This window comes from Salvia miltiorrhiza, chromosome 2, assembly GCF_028751815.1.
Source record: "Salvia miltiorrhiza cultivar Shanhuang (shh) chromosome 2, IMPLAD_Smil_shh, whole genome shotgun sequence".
NCBI classification, from domain to species: Eukaryota; Viridiplantae; Streptophyta; class Magnoliopsida; order Lamiales; family Lamiaceae; genus Salvia; species Salvia miltiorrhiza.
Genome location: NC_080388.1, coordinates 18215032 through 18231785, shown reverse-complemented (window position 1 = coordinate 18231785; position 16754 = coordinate 18215032). Strand labels below are relative to the sequence as shown.

Genomic DNA, 16754 nt, shown 5'->3' with positions numbered 1-16754 from the left:
ACAGGCAAACGAATATAAGAAAGATTTAATTAGAACTAAACTCAAACAGCAGCAAATAAAATCACGTAGAAAAATCAAATAATAAAGACAAGTGATCCTAGGGTAGTAATTTCATTAACTAAATCCACATAATAAATCTATTAATCCTATTAACCAATTTAATCCAGTTATGATGAGAGATCACTTAATTAATCAATCACTCTCGCTAGAGCAGCAACGATCGTAGATTAGTAAATTCTCTATCTCCACTAGGTCTTAAGAAAATCTACTAACTCCCAATAGCTCCTAAGAATAGCTCCCTATGATCCACCTATGTCCGTTGGGTCTCAAGGTTAAGATCATATCACACATTCCTGAATCCGCTAAACAGCTATCTCTGTTGGGTCTCTAAAGCTAGAAACTAAGAAATAAAGTTGGGAACCCTAAATAGGTCAAAAGAAGACTTATATATAGTACCAGGGTAAATATAGAGTTTGAGCTTGAAAAGAACTTAAAAAACGCAAAAACACAAAAAGGCGGAGGTGCGGCGACCCCACGGCGGGAGCTCGGCGGGAGCCGGCTACTTCATAAAATTCCTTCATTCGGCGGCAGGCGGGCGCCGGCCATTCGCCGTGCACGCCGATTTTCCAGGGACATCCTCCCGGGCGGGCGGCGGGCGTCATCCGCTTCCCATTTTTTCCTCTTTGGTCGGCGGTCGTCGGCTGGTACGCCGGCTGCTTCGTTTCTTCCTTTTTTCGAGCCCTTCGAGCTTGTTTTCTCGATTTTTGCATTCGGAATACTTGTAACTTGATACTTGGATCTTCAACATCCATATGTAGCTTTCAAAACACTCAAACCTATATAGCAAAATAACCAAAACCATACCCAAATTCAATATCACAAAAGAATATGAAACTTAAACCAATTAATATCACAAACAAGCATAATCCTAGCACTTTAAGCACTTAAACATTCCTAAAAACAATGCAAAATAAGTGTTTATCAACTCCCCCAAACTTAAGTCATTGTTCGTCCTCGAATAATGGGAAGAATAAAATCAATAAACACAAATGGGCAGAAATCTAGATTACAGAGGACTCAGAAAAACATAGAAAGCTAGAATTCTCAAATCTTCAACAAATGAACACAAAGTTCACCAATAAACACAACTTAAAGCAAAATCAACCTTAAATTTCCAAACAATTGAATCTCACAATGTATGTGTATCACTCAACAATCAATTGGTAGAACGGGACGGGTATGCTCTCATCGAAATCAATGCAATGCAGATCACTTACCATAGGCTTGCCAATCGTCTACAATCTCCATCGCTAATAGTGTGCCAGGACTAAGATAAAAAAGGTCTTTTTCTTCTGGTTATAATGTAGGGATATTGGTTAAGGTAGGAAAAATATAGGCTAAGTGACTCGATTAAATTAAAAATACCAACCTTATAGCTTCACAAATCAAGTATGGAATAAATTTCATCTTCCACCTAACTATGCCACCATAATCAACACAACTCAAGGGATTTAATCATCACCATACAGAACTAAACACTCTTTTATGCTCTCCACTTATTTCCAACAAACAAAGTCGATTTTCTAACAAAATTCTCAATATACACTCGACTTCACATTTTTTCGTTTTCTTTTCTTTTTCCTCAACAATTTTTTTTTAAGAAATAGTTTTTCTAAAGCTTATAAGAGTAAATAGTAATACAAAATCATCCATTCTTTTCAATTAACCCACTATGACATTCACCACACAAAGATCCCCATATAAAAGAGTAAAAGCTAAATAGGCTCAAAGTGGATAACAAAGGATAATTGTCCGTTAAGGACAGTGTTTGGGAAAAAATGTAGCTAACAAAAGATGGCTTAAAATCATCTCCTAATCTTGGGCACAACAGTAACCTCAACACAGAAACCATGGCAAGTTATAAAAGATCACCACATGCATGACCAAATTCACAACAAAGAATAAACTGTGTATAATAAACAGTTATGGCTCAAAATCTCACAGGTTTATTCAACGTCCCAAAATCAAGGTCAAAAATCACCCTAAAGTTATACAAATTAGTTCCAATTATGCTCAACTTATCAAAGAAGATTGAATTTCAAGAAAATTTTATCACGGAAATCATCATAAGCCTCACACCAAAAATCTAAAGGAGTAATAAAAGCATCGCAGAAAAGCACCAACCAACAAAAACAGAACATATCAAGCAAATAAAGAACAAGCCAGACTCTAAGACTCTACGAAAACAGAACACAAGCAAAGAAGACTAAAACAAGCGAATAAAAGAGAATAAAAGCAAGAAAAATAATGCAAAACATAACCAATCTCCATCCCCCTCCCTCAAACATTATTAAAGAGCAAAAGCTCGAAAATAAATTTGGAGGGAAAAATAGATGAAGGTTATGTGATGCATACTTACAGAAATGCAATTAGGAGGCCGGTGGATCACGAAACCGCCGGTACTCACGCAAAAGCTCCTCTTGCATAGCCATCTGACGCTCTAGCTCAGCTCGCTGATACTTCTCAAACTGCTGCTGGCGGCCGAACTGCTCACGTGTATAAGCCTCGAACTCTTTCTGGCTCTGGTCGGCCTCTTACTGCGCCATCCTCATAGCGATCACGTCGCCACGAACGACGGTGAACTGGGCATCCAATCTACCCATCCTATCAGTCAACTCGATCATATCATAATATCCTCGAACGCCGGCAGCAACGCTCTGATGTCCATGAGGAGGGGGGTACTGCCTCTTCCTCCTCATCTACCTCAACCTCGACTTGTGCTTGCACCTTATGCCCATCTCTTCCTGGACCTGCCAGTGCACGATGAGCAGGAGTGTCCACCTTCCAATTGGTCATGTCATAACGACCATTTACCGTAGTGAGCGCAGTGTTGGGCAGGGGAAAGTGATACCCATCCCTCTGAACAAACTGGAAAGACAGATGAACTCGGGAAATCAGCGGTATATCAAACATCCGGCGGGCATGTAGTAACATTTCACCCCTCATAATCGGCCAATGCCTCACCTCGCGACATAAATGTAGGGCAATGAGAGTGAGCCATCCATCCAATAGTAATAATGCCCTTGGTGGCTTTGGCGGCCTTGTATAACTGCTGAACCAAGATATCGACGAAGCTGATGTGGGTTCTTGTGAGCATGGCATAGATAATGTAAAGATCCAACTGGCTCACATTACTATTCTCCTTGCGAGCGAGAATAGTATGGGCAATGATGCGCTGAACTGCCCGAAAGACGGGTTTATGATGCTAGCTGCCTTGGAGGTCCCCGAATGAGTATTCACCAGCTTCGGGTTTCACCAAAACCCGCCACAGCTCCTTCGGTCTAAATCCAGCAAGATGTTTGAAAGCGCAGTCAGTAGGGCACTCAAAGATGTTGTTAATGGTGCTCATTTCCACATCATGCTTCCAATTGTTGTTGAACTGGAAGGACATAGAGTCGGGATATGTTGCCGACATCAATCTCTCATCAAATGTGCTCATCATCTCGAGAATAACCCTCTCGATAGTAGGCCATCCTCCTTCTAGAATTCGGCTCCATCCAATGTTAGCAATCAACTGCTGGACATCTCCATAGACCCCCATCTCTTGAAGAACTACCGGATCAGTATAACGTGTGGGCTCTATCTTCCGGTGCCACAGTGCCGAGAACTTTGGTCGATCTAAATCCGACATGAGTACCACGCCGTGATACTCTGGCTGATCGGGTGTCAATGGAGTACTTCTTGACCCCGAGGCTCCAGCGCTTCCCTTTCGTTTCTTTGGTACCATTGTACCTACAAAAAATTTTAATCAATTCCAAAGCACCACCTAAAACCAACAAACCAACAAAAGTAAAGCAATGAAGCCTCTAACTTAGCAAAAACCTCATTCAAAATTCATCCCCCTAATCCAAAACTTAATCCTTTAATCCAAACACTCCAAGTTAACTCTACTCATATGAATAAACAAAACAAAACCAACCACGAGCAAAGCCTACTTCCCAACAAAAATTCAAGCAAAATTACCCAACAAAGTGATATGCTAGCGTCAAGATAAATCGCAAGTAACAAGAACAAGGAAACCAACTAATGTCTAGCATGCTTCAATCCATAACTAAACTTCACAAAATAATGTACTATACTAACTACTCCAATATCTTAAAATCAAGCTTAATCACCAAGCTAAGCTAGAACAATAGCAAAATCTTAGCAAAACTAGCAAGAATAACAATGAAATCAAAGGATAGAAGTGAGTTACCTTGAATCTTTACCAAAAACAAGTGAAGAATCACAAACCCAACACAAAAACCTCAAAACTTGAATGTAGGTGAAAAAGTGGAAGAACACTCAAATTATTCGGATGAAATGGAAGATTATGATGTGGGTAAGAGATTTGTAGAAGGAATTTGATGGATTTGAAGTGAGTTAGGAGTAATTTGATGAAGAAAAAGTAGTATTTTCGTGGGTTTTAGGTGTGGGGAAGAGAAGAGGTGAAAGAGTGAAGAAAAAGGGGGAGAAAACAATTAAAAGCGCACTTACCGCACACACGGCGACCCGGCGGTGGTCGCCGGATCTTTCAGAAAAAATTGCCTGACTTCGACGGTCGTCGGCCCTGTGTTTTTTTTTTTAAGAGAACGGAAAAAAAAAACAAGAAAACCTAGGAAAAACAAGAAAAACGAAAAAGAAAATTAAACTAAGGAAAAACAAACTAAAAGAAAGAAAGCAATAAAAATTGGGTTACCTCCCAAAAAGTGTTAAAATTAACGTCTATAGCTTGACGATACCTCACATTTATGGATCATTGAATTTGGTGACTTCAAGACCACGATCAACATCCGACTTGAAGTAAGGCTTGAGGCGATGACCATTAACAGTGAAAGTAGTGCCATCAGCAGCGAACAGCTCATACGTTCCATTCCAATTGCTCTTATGCACCACATACGGCCCCGACCACTTTGACTGCAGCTTGCCAGGAAACAAACGCAGCCTGGAATTGTATAAAAGAACCTCTTGCCCTGGCTTGAACTCCTTAGTGTGAATGGTCAAATCATGGAATTTCTTGGCCCTTTCCTTGTAAATACGAGAACTTTCATAGTCCTCATTCCTCCATTCATCCAGCTCGGTTAAAAGATCACGCCGAGTGAATCCTTCCTCCTTGAACTCCATGTTGATTTTCCTCATTGCCCAATAACCTTTGTGTTCTATCTCAACAGGTAAATGACAAGACTTGCCAAGAACAAGTTGATAAGGAGACATACCAATAGGAGTCTAATAAGTAGTGCGATATGCCCAAAGAGCATCATCCAAATGTTTCGCCCAATCTTTCTTGTTGGCAGTACTCTTCTCCAAAATCTGCTTGATTTCACGATTAGCCAACTCCGCTTGCCCATTAGCTTGAGGATGATATGGAGTCGTCACCTTGTGCTTTACTCCATACTTTGCCAAAACACTTACTAGCCACTTATTGTTGAAGTGCGACCCCCCATCACTAAGAAACGCTCTCGGTGCTCCGAACCGAGTCAAAATATTCTTTCACAAGAATTTAATGACTACCTTCGAATCGTTGGTGGCAGTGGGAATCGCCTCCACCCATCTAGAAACATACTCCACAGTAAGCAAAATATAGGAGAAACCGCATGAAGTAGGGAAAGGACCCATGAAGTCAATCCCCCATACATCAAACAACTCCACCTCAACGATGATATTTTATGGCATCTCATCCTTCTTGGTGATATTGCCCATGCGTTGGCAACGATCACATGACTTCACGAAAGCATGATAATCTTTAAAAATTGAAGGCCAATAAAAACCACTATGATTGACCTTCATGGCTGTGCGGTTGGCTGCAAAGTGGCCTCCACTAGGCGAGCTATGACACTCCTCAATGATCTTTGGCCATTCATGCTCTCTAACACATCGCCGAATAATGGGAATACTTTGCCATGCTCGCCTAGTGGAGGCCACTTTGCAGCCAACCGCACAGCCATGAGGGTCAATCATAGTGGTTTTTATTGGCCTTCAATTTTTAAGGATTGTCATGCTTTCATGAAGTCATGTGATCGTTGCCAACGCATGGGCAATATCACCAAGAAGGATGAGATGCCACAAAATATCATCGTTGAGGTGGAGTTGTTTGATGTATGGGGGATTGACTTCATGGGTCCTTTCCCTACTTCATGCGGTTTCTCCTATATTTTGCTTACTGTGGAGTATGTTTCTAGATGGATGGAGGCGATTCCCACTGCCACCAACGATTCCAAGGTAGTCATTAAATTCTTGCAAAAGAATATTTTGACTCGGTTCGGAGCACCGAGAGTGTTGCTTAGTGATGGGGGGTCGCACTTCAACAATAAGTGGCTAGCAAGGGTTTTGGCAAAGTATGGAGTAAAGCACAAGGTGACGACTCCATATCATCCTCAAGCTAATGGGCAAGCGGGGTTGGCTAATCAGAAAATCAAGTAGATTTTGGAGAAGAGTGTAGCCAACAAGAAAGATTGGGCGAAGCATTTGGATGATGCTCTTTGGGCGTATCGCACTACTTACAAGACTCCTATTGGTATGTTTCCTTATCAACTTATTTTTGGCAAGTCTTGTCATTTACCTGTTGAGATAGAACACAAAGCTTATTGGGCAACGAGGAGAATCAACATGGAGTTCAAGGAGGCAGGATTTACTCGGCGTGATCTTTTAACCGAGTTGGATGAATGGAGGAATGAGGACTATGAAAGTTCTCGTATTTACAAGGAAAGGGCCAAGAAATTCCATGATTTGAGCATTCGCACTAATGAGTTCAAGCCGGGGTAAGAGCTTCTTTTATACAATTCCAGGCTGCGTTTGTTTCTTGGCAAGCTGCAATCAAAGTGGGCGTGGCCGTATATGGTGCATAAGAGCAATTGGAATGGAACGTATGAGTTGTTCGCGGCTAATGGCACTACTTTCACTGTTAATGGTCATCGCCTCAAGCCTTACTTCAAGTCGGATGTTGATCGTGGTCTTGAAGTCACCAAATTCAATGATCCATAATTGTGAGGTATTGTCAAGCTATAGACATTAATTTTAGTACTTTTTGGGAGGTAACCCAATTTTTATTGCTTTCTTTCTTTTAGTTTGTTTTTCATTAGTTTAGTTTTTTTTTCTTTTTCATTTTTCTTGTTTTTCCTAGTTTTTCTCATTTTTTTTTCTGTTCTCTTTAAATTAAAAAAAAATTCGCAGGGTCGGCGACCGCCGCCTGACCGCTGAGGTCAGGCCAAATTTTTCGAAGGAGCCGGCCGATTGCCGTCGGGTCACCGCGCAGTCGCCGTGTGTGCGGTAAGTGGGGTTTTATATGTGTTTATTCCCCCTTTTTCTTCACTCTTTCACCTCTTCTCTTCCCCACACCCAAAACCCACAAAAATACTACTTTTTCTTCATCAAATTACTCCCAACTCACTTCAAATCCATCAAATTCCTTCCACAAATCTCTTACCCACATCATAATCTTCTATTTCATCCGAATAATTTGAGTGTTCTTCCACTTTTTCACCTAAATTCAAGTATTGAGGTTTTTGTGTTGGGTTTGTGATTCTTCACTTGTTTTTGACTAAAGATTCAAGATAACTCACTTCTATCCTTTGATTTTATTGTTATTCTTGCTAGTTTTGCTAAGATTTTGCTATTGTTCTAGCTTAGCTTGGTGATTAAGTTTGATTTTATGATATTGGAGTAGTTAGTATAGTACATTATTTTGTGAAGTTTAGTTGTGGATTGAAGCATGCTAGACACTGGTTGGTTTCCTTGTTATTGTTACTTGGGATTTATCTTGATGCTAGCATATCACTTTGTTGGGTAATTTTGCTTGAATTTTTGTTGGGAAGTAGGCTTTGATCATGGTTGGTTTTGTTTTGTTTATTCATATGAGTAGAGTTAACTTGGAGTGTTTGGATTAAAGGATTGGGTTTTGGATTAGGGGGATGAATTTTAAATGAGGTTTTTGCTAAGTTAGAGGCTTCATTGCTTTATTTTTGTTGGTTTGTTGGTTTTAGGTGGTGCTTTGGAATTGATTGAAAATTTTTGTAGGTACAATGGCACCAAAGAAACGAAAGGGAAGCGCTGGAGCCTCGGGGTCAAGAAGTACTCCATTGATACCCGATCAGCCAGAGTATCACAGCGTGGTACTCATGTCGGATTTAGATTGACCAAAGTTCTCGGCACTGTGGCACCGGAAGATAAAGCCCACACGTTATGTTGATCCGGTAGTGCTTCAAGAGATGGGGGTCTATGGAGATGTCCAACAGTTGTTTGCTAACATTGGATGGAGCCGAATTCTAGAAAGAGGATGGCCTACTATCGAGAGGGTTATTCTTGAGATGATGAGCACATTTGATGAGAGATTGATGTCAGCAATATATCCCGACTCTATGGCCTTCCAGCTCAACAACAATTGGAAGCATGATGTGGAAATGAGCACCATTAACAACATCTTTGAGTGCCCTACTGACTGCGCTTTCACACATCTTGCTGGATTTACACCGAAGGAGCTGTGGCGGGTTTTGGTGCAACCCGGAGCTGGTGAATACTCATCGAGGACCTCCAAGGCAGCTATCATCAGAGACCCGGTCTTTTGGGCAGTTCAGCGCATCATTGCCCATACTATTCTCGCTCGCAAGGAGAACAGTAATGTGAGCCAGTTGGATCTTTACATTATCTATGCCATGCTCACAAGAACCCACATCAGCTTTGCCGACATCTTGGTTCAATAATTATACAAGGCCGCCAAAGCCACCAAGGGCATTATTACTATCGGAGGGATGCTCACACCTATTGCCCTACACTTTTGTCGTGAGGTGGGGGGTTGGCCGATTATGAGGGGTGAAACGTTACTACATGCCCGTCGAATGTTTGATATGCGGGTGATTTCCCGAGTTCACCCGCCCTTCCAGTTTGTTCAGAGGGATGGGGATCACTTTCCCTTGCCCAACACTGCACTCACCACGGTTAATGGTCATTATGACATGACCAACTGGAAGCTGGACACTCCTGCTCATCGTGCACTGGCAGGACCAGGAAGAGGTGAGCATAGGGTGCAAGCACAAGTCGAGGTTTAGGTAGATGAGGAGGAAGAGGGAGTACCCCCTCTCATAGACATCAGGGCACTGCTGCCGGCACAGAAGGATATTATGATATGACCGAGTTGACTGATAGGATGGGTAGATTGGATGCCCAGTTCACCGTCGTTCGTGGCGACGTGATGGTTATATGGATGGCACAGCAAGAGGCCGACCGACGCCAGACAGAGTTCAAGGCGTATATACGTGAGCAGTTTGGCCGCCAACAGTAGTTTGAGGAGTATCAGCTAGCTGAGCTAGAGCATCAGATGGCTATGCAGGAGGAGCTTTTGCGTGAGTTCCGGCGATATCGTGATCCACCGGCCTCCTGATTGCGTTTCTGTAAGTATGCATCACATAACCTTTATCTATTTTTCCCTCCAAACTTATTTTCGAGCTTTTGCTCTTTGATAAGTTTGGGGAGGGGGATGGCGATTGGTTATGTTTGGCATTATTTTTCTTGTTTTTATTCATTTTTATTCGCTTACTTTAGTCTGTTTTGCTTGTGTTTGATCTGTTTTCGTAGAGTGTTAGAGTCTGGTTTGTTCTTTATTTTCTATTTATGTTGTTCATGTTGGTTGCTGCTTTTCTGCGATGCTTTTGAGTTGTTTATTACTCTTTTAGATTTTTGGTGGGAAGCTTATGATGATTTTCTGTGATAAAATTTCTTGGAATTCAATCTTCTTTGATAAGTGGAACATAATTGGAACTGATTTGCATAACTTTAGAGTAATTTTGACCTTGATTTTAGGACATTGAATAAACCTGTGGGATTTTGAGCCATAACTGTTTATCATACACAGTTTATTCTTTGTTGTGAGTTTTGTCATGCATGTGGTGATCTTCTAGAACTTGTCATGGTTTCTGTGTCGAGATTGCTGTTGTGCCAGGATTAGGAGATGATTTTAGGCCATCTTTTGTTAGCCACAGTTTTTATCCCAAACACTGTCCTTAACGAAAAATTATCCTTTGTTATCCACTTTGAGCCTATTTAGCTTTTATTCTTTAGCCGGATGATAGGGGGTGATGTAGTATATGGGAATTTTTGTGTGGTGAATATCATAGTGGGTCATGAAAAAGAAGGGATGATATTGTGTTAGTTTTTACTCTTATAAGCTCTAGAAAGTTGTGAAAAGAAAAAAAAGAAAAAAAAAAGAGAAAAAAAGTGTGAAGTCGAGTGTATATTGAGAAATTTGTTAGAAAATTGACTTTGTGTGTTAGAAATAAATGGAGAGCATAAAAGAATGTTTAGTTCTGTTTTGTGATGATTAAATCCCTTGGTTGGAGTTGATTATAGTGTCATAGTATGGTGGAAGATGAAATTTATTCCATGCTTGATTAGTGAAGTTATAAGGTGTTGGTGTTCTTGAAGTATTTTGAGTCACTTAGCCTAAGTTTCCTTACCTAAACCAATGTCCCTACATTATAACTCAAAGAAAATACCTTTTTGATATTAGTCTTGGCACACTATTAGCGATGGAGATTGTAGACGATTGGCAAGCCTATGGTAAGTGATTTACATTGCATTGAATTCGATGAGAACATACACGTCCTATTCTAACGATTGAGAGTTGAGTGATACACGTACATTGTGAGATTCAATTCTTTGAAATTCAATGGTTGATTTTACTATAAGTTGTGTTTATTGGTGAACGTTGTGTCCATTTGTTGAAGATTTGAGAATTTTAGCTTTCTATATTTTTTTGAGGCCTCTATGATCTAGATTTCTGCCCATCCATGTTTATTAATTTTATTCTTCCCATTATTCGAGGATGAACAATGATTTAAGTTTGGGGGAGTTGATAAACACTTTAGATTTTCATTGCTTTCTAGTTTTCAAGGCTTGGATCAAGATTGAAGATTCAAGCCGCCACAATTGTTCCTATTCAGTTTTTATACAATTCAGTTTTTGTAATTGCGTTCTTTATGATTATGTTTATGTTTTATTTTAATATGTCTGGCTAGTTTTCTTATATGATTCTAGGGTTTGTAAATAGTTAATTAGATTCATATAATTTTTTTGTTAGTACCTATTTACCTTCCAGTTTATGATTCATAATTCCTGGTGCTTGAATTCGTGTGAATTATCTGATCAATAGTTTGCATGTGTAGTTATTCGGCTTGAGACCCAACAGAGATAGATGTTTAGCGAATTCAGGAATGTGTGATATGATCTTAACCTTGAGACCCAATGGAGATAGGTGGATTATAGGGAGCTATTCTTAGGAGCTATTGGGAGTTAGTAGATTTCCTTGAGACCCAACGGAGATAGACAATTACTAATCTACGATCGTTGCTGCTCTAGCGATAGTGATTGATCAATTAAGTGATCTCTCATCATAACTGGATTAAAATTGGTTAATATGATTAATAGATTTATTATGTGGATTTAGTTAATAAAATTACTACCCTAGGATCAATTGTCTTTATTACTTGATTTTTCTATGTGATTTTATTTGTTGCTGTTTGAGTCTAGTTCTAATCAAATCTTCCTTATATTCGTTTGTCTGTCTACTGTTAAATTTTGTTTAGGAGATAGCTAGAGATATTTCGTTGTGTCAGTCCCTGAGGATACGATACTCGATTGCTACATATATGCTACAAATATACTGTGTTAGTTGCGTTTTAGTTGCTAAATAAATTAGTGATCAGGCGGTCGCCGGCTGCTCCGTTTCTTCTTTTTTTCGAGCCCTTCGAGCTCGTTTCCTCGATTTTTGCATCCGAAACACTTGTAACTTGATACTTGGATCTTCAACATCCATATGTAGCTTTCAAAACACTCAAACCTATAGCAAAATAACCAAAACCATACCCAAATGCAATATCACAAAAGAATATGAAACTTAAACCAATTGATATCACAAACAAGCATAATCCTAGCACTTTAAGCACTTAAACATTCCTAAAAACAATGCAAAATGAGTGTTTATCAAGAATCGAGGCACGAGAGTCTAAGAATCAGGAGCTTTGAAACCCTTCACAACCAGTCTCGCCTTGTACCTTTGTTGTGAGCTATTCTCCTCAGCCCTTAATATGTAGACCCACTTGTTTTTCAGCGATCTCTTGCCGGCTGGTAACTTCACTAAAGTCATAGGTGTGATTTTCAACTAAGGAGTTCATCTCCTCCTTCATGGCTTCTAACCACTTCTCCTTTTGGTCATGCGCCATGGCTTCTTCAAAACTCTGTGGTTCACCTCCATCAATGAGCATTACATACTCATATGGGCTATATCTGGTAGAAGGTTGCCTTTCTCTGGTAGACCTTCTGACTGGAGGGACATCATCTTGTACAGGTGGAGTCTGATCGTCACCTGCTTCACCATTAACTGGATCACCATGCTCCGTGTTGGGTATCTCCCCCGTAATTCTGGAGTGTCGGTGAAGGAACTGGATCTAAGTTGACAGGAACTTCTGGATTAGATTCAGGTTTTTTCTTCGCATCATCAGGAACTTGATCTTCAAGGAATACAACATCCCTGCTTCTGATGACTTTCCTGTTAACTGGGTCCCATAATATGTAACCAAACTTTACATGAGCGTATCCCAAGAAGATTAATGGTTTGATTTTATCATCAACCTTGGATCTCTCATCTTTTGGAATGTGAACAAAAGCCCTGCAACCAAACACTCTCAAGTGTTTGTAAGACACATCTTTCCTGGACCAAACTCTATTTGGAATGTCACCACCTAGAGGAGTTGATGGAGAAAGGTTGATCAAGTCAACTACGATCCTCATAGCTTCACCCCAAAAGGATTTTGGCAGTTTAGAGTGCGACAACATGCATTTGATTCTTTCACAAATTATTTTGTTCATCCTTTCTACCACACCATTGTGTTGAGGGGTCTTTGGGATGTTTTTCTCAAGCTTGATACCATGGTTCCTGCAGTGTTGCTCAAACGGACCTTGGTACTCACCGTCGTTGTCTGCACGAACACACTTCAATTTTCTTCTCATTTGTCTCTCGACTTTTGCTTGAAAATTCTTAAAGACCTCTAAGGTTTGGTCTTTAGTTTTCAAGGCAAAACACCAGACTTTCCTCGAAAAATCGTCAATGAAAGTGATGAAATATAGTGCGCCACCAAGAGTTTTGTCTTTCATATAGCACAAATCTGTGTACACTAAATCAATAGGTTGAGCTCTTCTTGAGGGAGAAAAGCTCTTGAATGCAACTCTGGGTTGTTTTCTTGCCAAACAATCAACACAGGTTTCCAAGTGCATTCATTTAACCTCAGGGATGAGGCTTCTTTTAGCCAAGATCTCCCGACCTTTCTGGCTAAGCCTCTTATGTCATATCTCAATGGAGGAATTTTTGACGACTACATTCACCTCTCCATTGGACAACATTGCATGCATCATGTAGAGAGAATTTGCTTTCTACCCTTTGCTGCAATTAGAGAGCCTTTGATTAGCTTCCACTTTCCTTCGCCGAAATGGTTGATGTAGCCATCATCGTTGAGCTTGCTAGTAGAATAATATTGAGTCTGATATCAGGAACATGCCGGACATCTTTTAAGATAAGCTTACATCCTGTGTCAGTAAGCAGGACAATGTCTCCTATACCAACAACTTCTCTCACACCATGATTGGCCATTCTAACTTTGTCAAAGCTGCCACCGGTGTAGGATGCAAACATATCACGATGACATCGCCGTCAGTTGCAACTGCTGTTATATCTTTCTCAGCTTTTTCATTATTTCCACGCGCTTGATCTCTTTTCTTCTTTCTGCAGTCTCTCTCATAATGGTTTGGACCACCGCAATAATGGCATTTGAAGTCTTTTCTGGGTTTAGACTTCCCCCTGGATTTATCTCTCGAATATTGAGAGCCTTTACTTTTACTTCTCCCTCGATCTCTATTTTCAGCAATCATCGCCTTTGTCTCAGAAGAACGTTCTTGATCTTTTCTTCTGAATTCTTCATTAAGAAGACAATCTTTGACCATCTGCAAGGTCAGTGCTCCACCTGGAGCCGAGTTGGTGATTGACACTACAAGAGTGCCCCAACTGTTCGACAACGAACTGAGCAGCAATAAAGCTACGACTTCATCATCAAGAGAAATCTTCATGTTGGTGGATTGGTTAATAAGACCGTGATATGCATTTAGGTGCTCCGTCATGTTGGCACCCTCCACATATCGCAAGCGAACAATTTTTCTTATGATGGAAGCTTTGTTTAAGGCGTTTTTCCTTTCAAACATAGCTTCCATTTTCTTCCAAATAAGCTTTTTTTTCGTTAGCAAAATGATGAAAAATACTGTGTTCAATGAAGCGTCGGACGTAACCAACTATTTTCCTGTGCATGATGAGCCATTCATTATCACTCATATCATTTGGTTTGGCATAATCTCCATGTAAGGGCAAATAGAGATCCTTACAATAGAGAAGATCCAACATGTTCGGCTTCCAAATTGAGTAATTTGATCCGCTCAATTTGAACATACCACCAAGCGACAACGATTCCTCCTTTTTTAATCCGCCTCAGAACCAAGGTGGCTCTGATACCACTTGTTGGGAAAAATGGTGAAAAAATATCCAAGAGTGTCAAAACAAATGACACTTGCATAGCGGAACCAGGATAGTTCTTTTCCCTCTTGCTGGATTACAAAATGGGACCAAACCAAGAAAAATATTTGGTGCAAAATATAAGAAAATATGATACAAGAATTTTAAGTGGAAAACCCAAATTGGGAAAAACCACGAGACCGTAGTCTAGAAATCTTCCACTATGTATATAGTAAGCTTACAAAATTCTCCCTACACAAAATAGAAGAAACACAAATCTCAAGTTTAATAACTTGGGAAACACAAGAGGACTGAGCTACTATTTTAAGAGAGATGAAAAAATCCTATGATTTTTCCTCACACTTTTCTTTTCTCAAAATGCACTCACCAAACTCTCTCTTATTTTGCCTCACACTCTTGCACTTTTGCACACTCATTCTTCTGCAGAATGAGCTCAATTTATAGTGAAATTTTGGCTGCAAATTTCTTCTCCTATAGCGACCTACAGCCGCAATTGTAGAATGAACTCATAGGAGGAGGCTGGCAGATATTGTAATCACCGCATTTTAGAAATAAGGTGGGCTGCATCTATTTTTCTTGCTGCCAATTTCCTTCAAATCAACTATTGGGAACTATTGCAATAAGTGCAATATTACATCTCAACAACCATTGTCAAATTTTGTTGGCTTGTAGGACCATTCCACATGAAGTGGAAATAGTTCAACAGCTGAAACTTACTCCTTTCCACCACTAAAGCCGCATCTCCGTTGCCCTCGACTTTCTCTATCAAAACGGTACAACCTCGCTTCATGTAAAGCCCAAAGTTTCTCGTCTTTGGAAGGGTAAGAACATGTCCATACGCGAAGTGCAAAAGAAAATAAAAGAGTAAGCGCCTTACCTAGCGTAGCTGCGTTAAGATGAAACAAAACAATGTTGAGCATTATGTTGATATAACCCAGGCCGAGTCGTTGCGGCACAAGCGTCTCGGGGGCCTTGCAGTTTGGAGGGCTTACTATGGTTTTCTAAAAAGATTACCGCTGCCAAAACTTTTCACTATGATTCCTTTATAACGCCATGCTTCGATCTATAGGAAAATATGAGTGTGATGGAATGGGAAATAAGGAAGAAACTAAAGTAGAAACACTGTGAATGAAAGTGACTACACAGCAACTCTATTTATTGGCAAAAGAAATGGCCAAAGGCCAAAAGTTCCATGTGGCGCGGCCTTTAAATTTCTTTATTTAATACTGTTAATTTATCAAAAAAAAATGGCCTAAACCCTAAAACCTAACATGTGTACGTGATGATATGCAGCGGCCTGCAATATGCGTACTCCCTCATTGTTGGCACGTATCAAATGGTTAAATGGGAAAAATATTCTTGCACGGGGCTTGATTTGACCAAAAAAGAAATAAATAAAACCAAGTTGCAATCAGACTCGGTTTCACTCAGTTGCAATTGATGCTACCATGTTGACAAGCTTCGAGCTGCTGGAAAAGAAATGAGTAAGTTGTTACTGTAGTGAAAAGAAAGCAGTAGAGATGGGATTAATATCTTGACATGCTCTGTAGAGTTCCTAATATAATCTGCAAAAGAGGGAAACGGCTCTCATATAGTTTGCAAGACTCCAACAAATTTGTATGTACAATCTGCAAGCTTCAACATAAACTGTATATATACTTATTTTGATAGAGTGTTGCTGCAATTTCAAAGGGTTCCGATATGGCGTTTCTACGTGAAAAGAAATTGTGGGTAAAGAAATAATTATTGGTGGGCTGTGTTGAAGTATATTGAAATTAGTTAAATGAGTTAGCATTAGTTTGTTAGTAGTTTTGCTGAGTCAGCTTCTTGTTAATCAGTTAGTTAGTCTCTCAATTACCTGTGTAGCTGTTGTATATATATAGCTCATATACATGTAAATATCATTATTGAAATCTAATGAAAAGCTCTCAATTCAAAATGAACTTCCTCTCTCTCAGATCCCCTTCTTTAGTTTACTCTTGATATGGTATCAGAGCCTAAAACCTGTCCAAATTCATCTCCAATCCTCTCTCCAAATACAAATTCATTCTCAAAATCTCAGCAACTGCTTCTTCTTCCGCTATTCTCTGCAATGGATAGTTCTTCCTCCGCTGCAAATCTCCCTCACTTTCCCCAAATTCTTAAGCTCGAT

At 40.0% G+C, this 16754-nt stretch overlaps 1 protein-coding gene across 1 annotated transcript; it reads right to left on the bottom strand.

Annotated features, from left to right (window-relative positions):
* Positions 1–4788: 4788 nt before the first annotated feature.
* Positions 4789–5253, bottom strand: LOC131008090 (uncharacterized). Its single transcript, XM_057934990.1, has one exon. The coding sequence runs from the start codon at positions 5251–5253 to the stop codon at positions 4789–4791; it is 465 nt and encodes a 154-aa protein (XP_057790973.1).
* Between the last annotated feature and the right edge of the window lie 11501 nt (positions 5254–16754).

Excerpts from the sequence above, each read along its gene's own strand:
- LOC131008090 (XM_057934990.1), bottom strand. The coding sequence starts at position 5,253 with ATGTCTCCTTATCAACTTGTTCTTGGCAAGTCTTGTCATTTACCTGTT.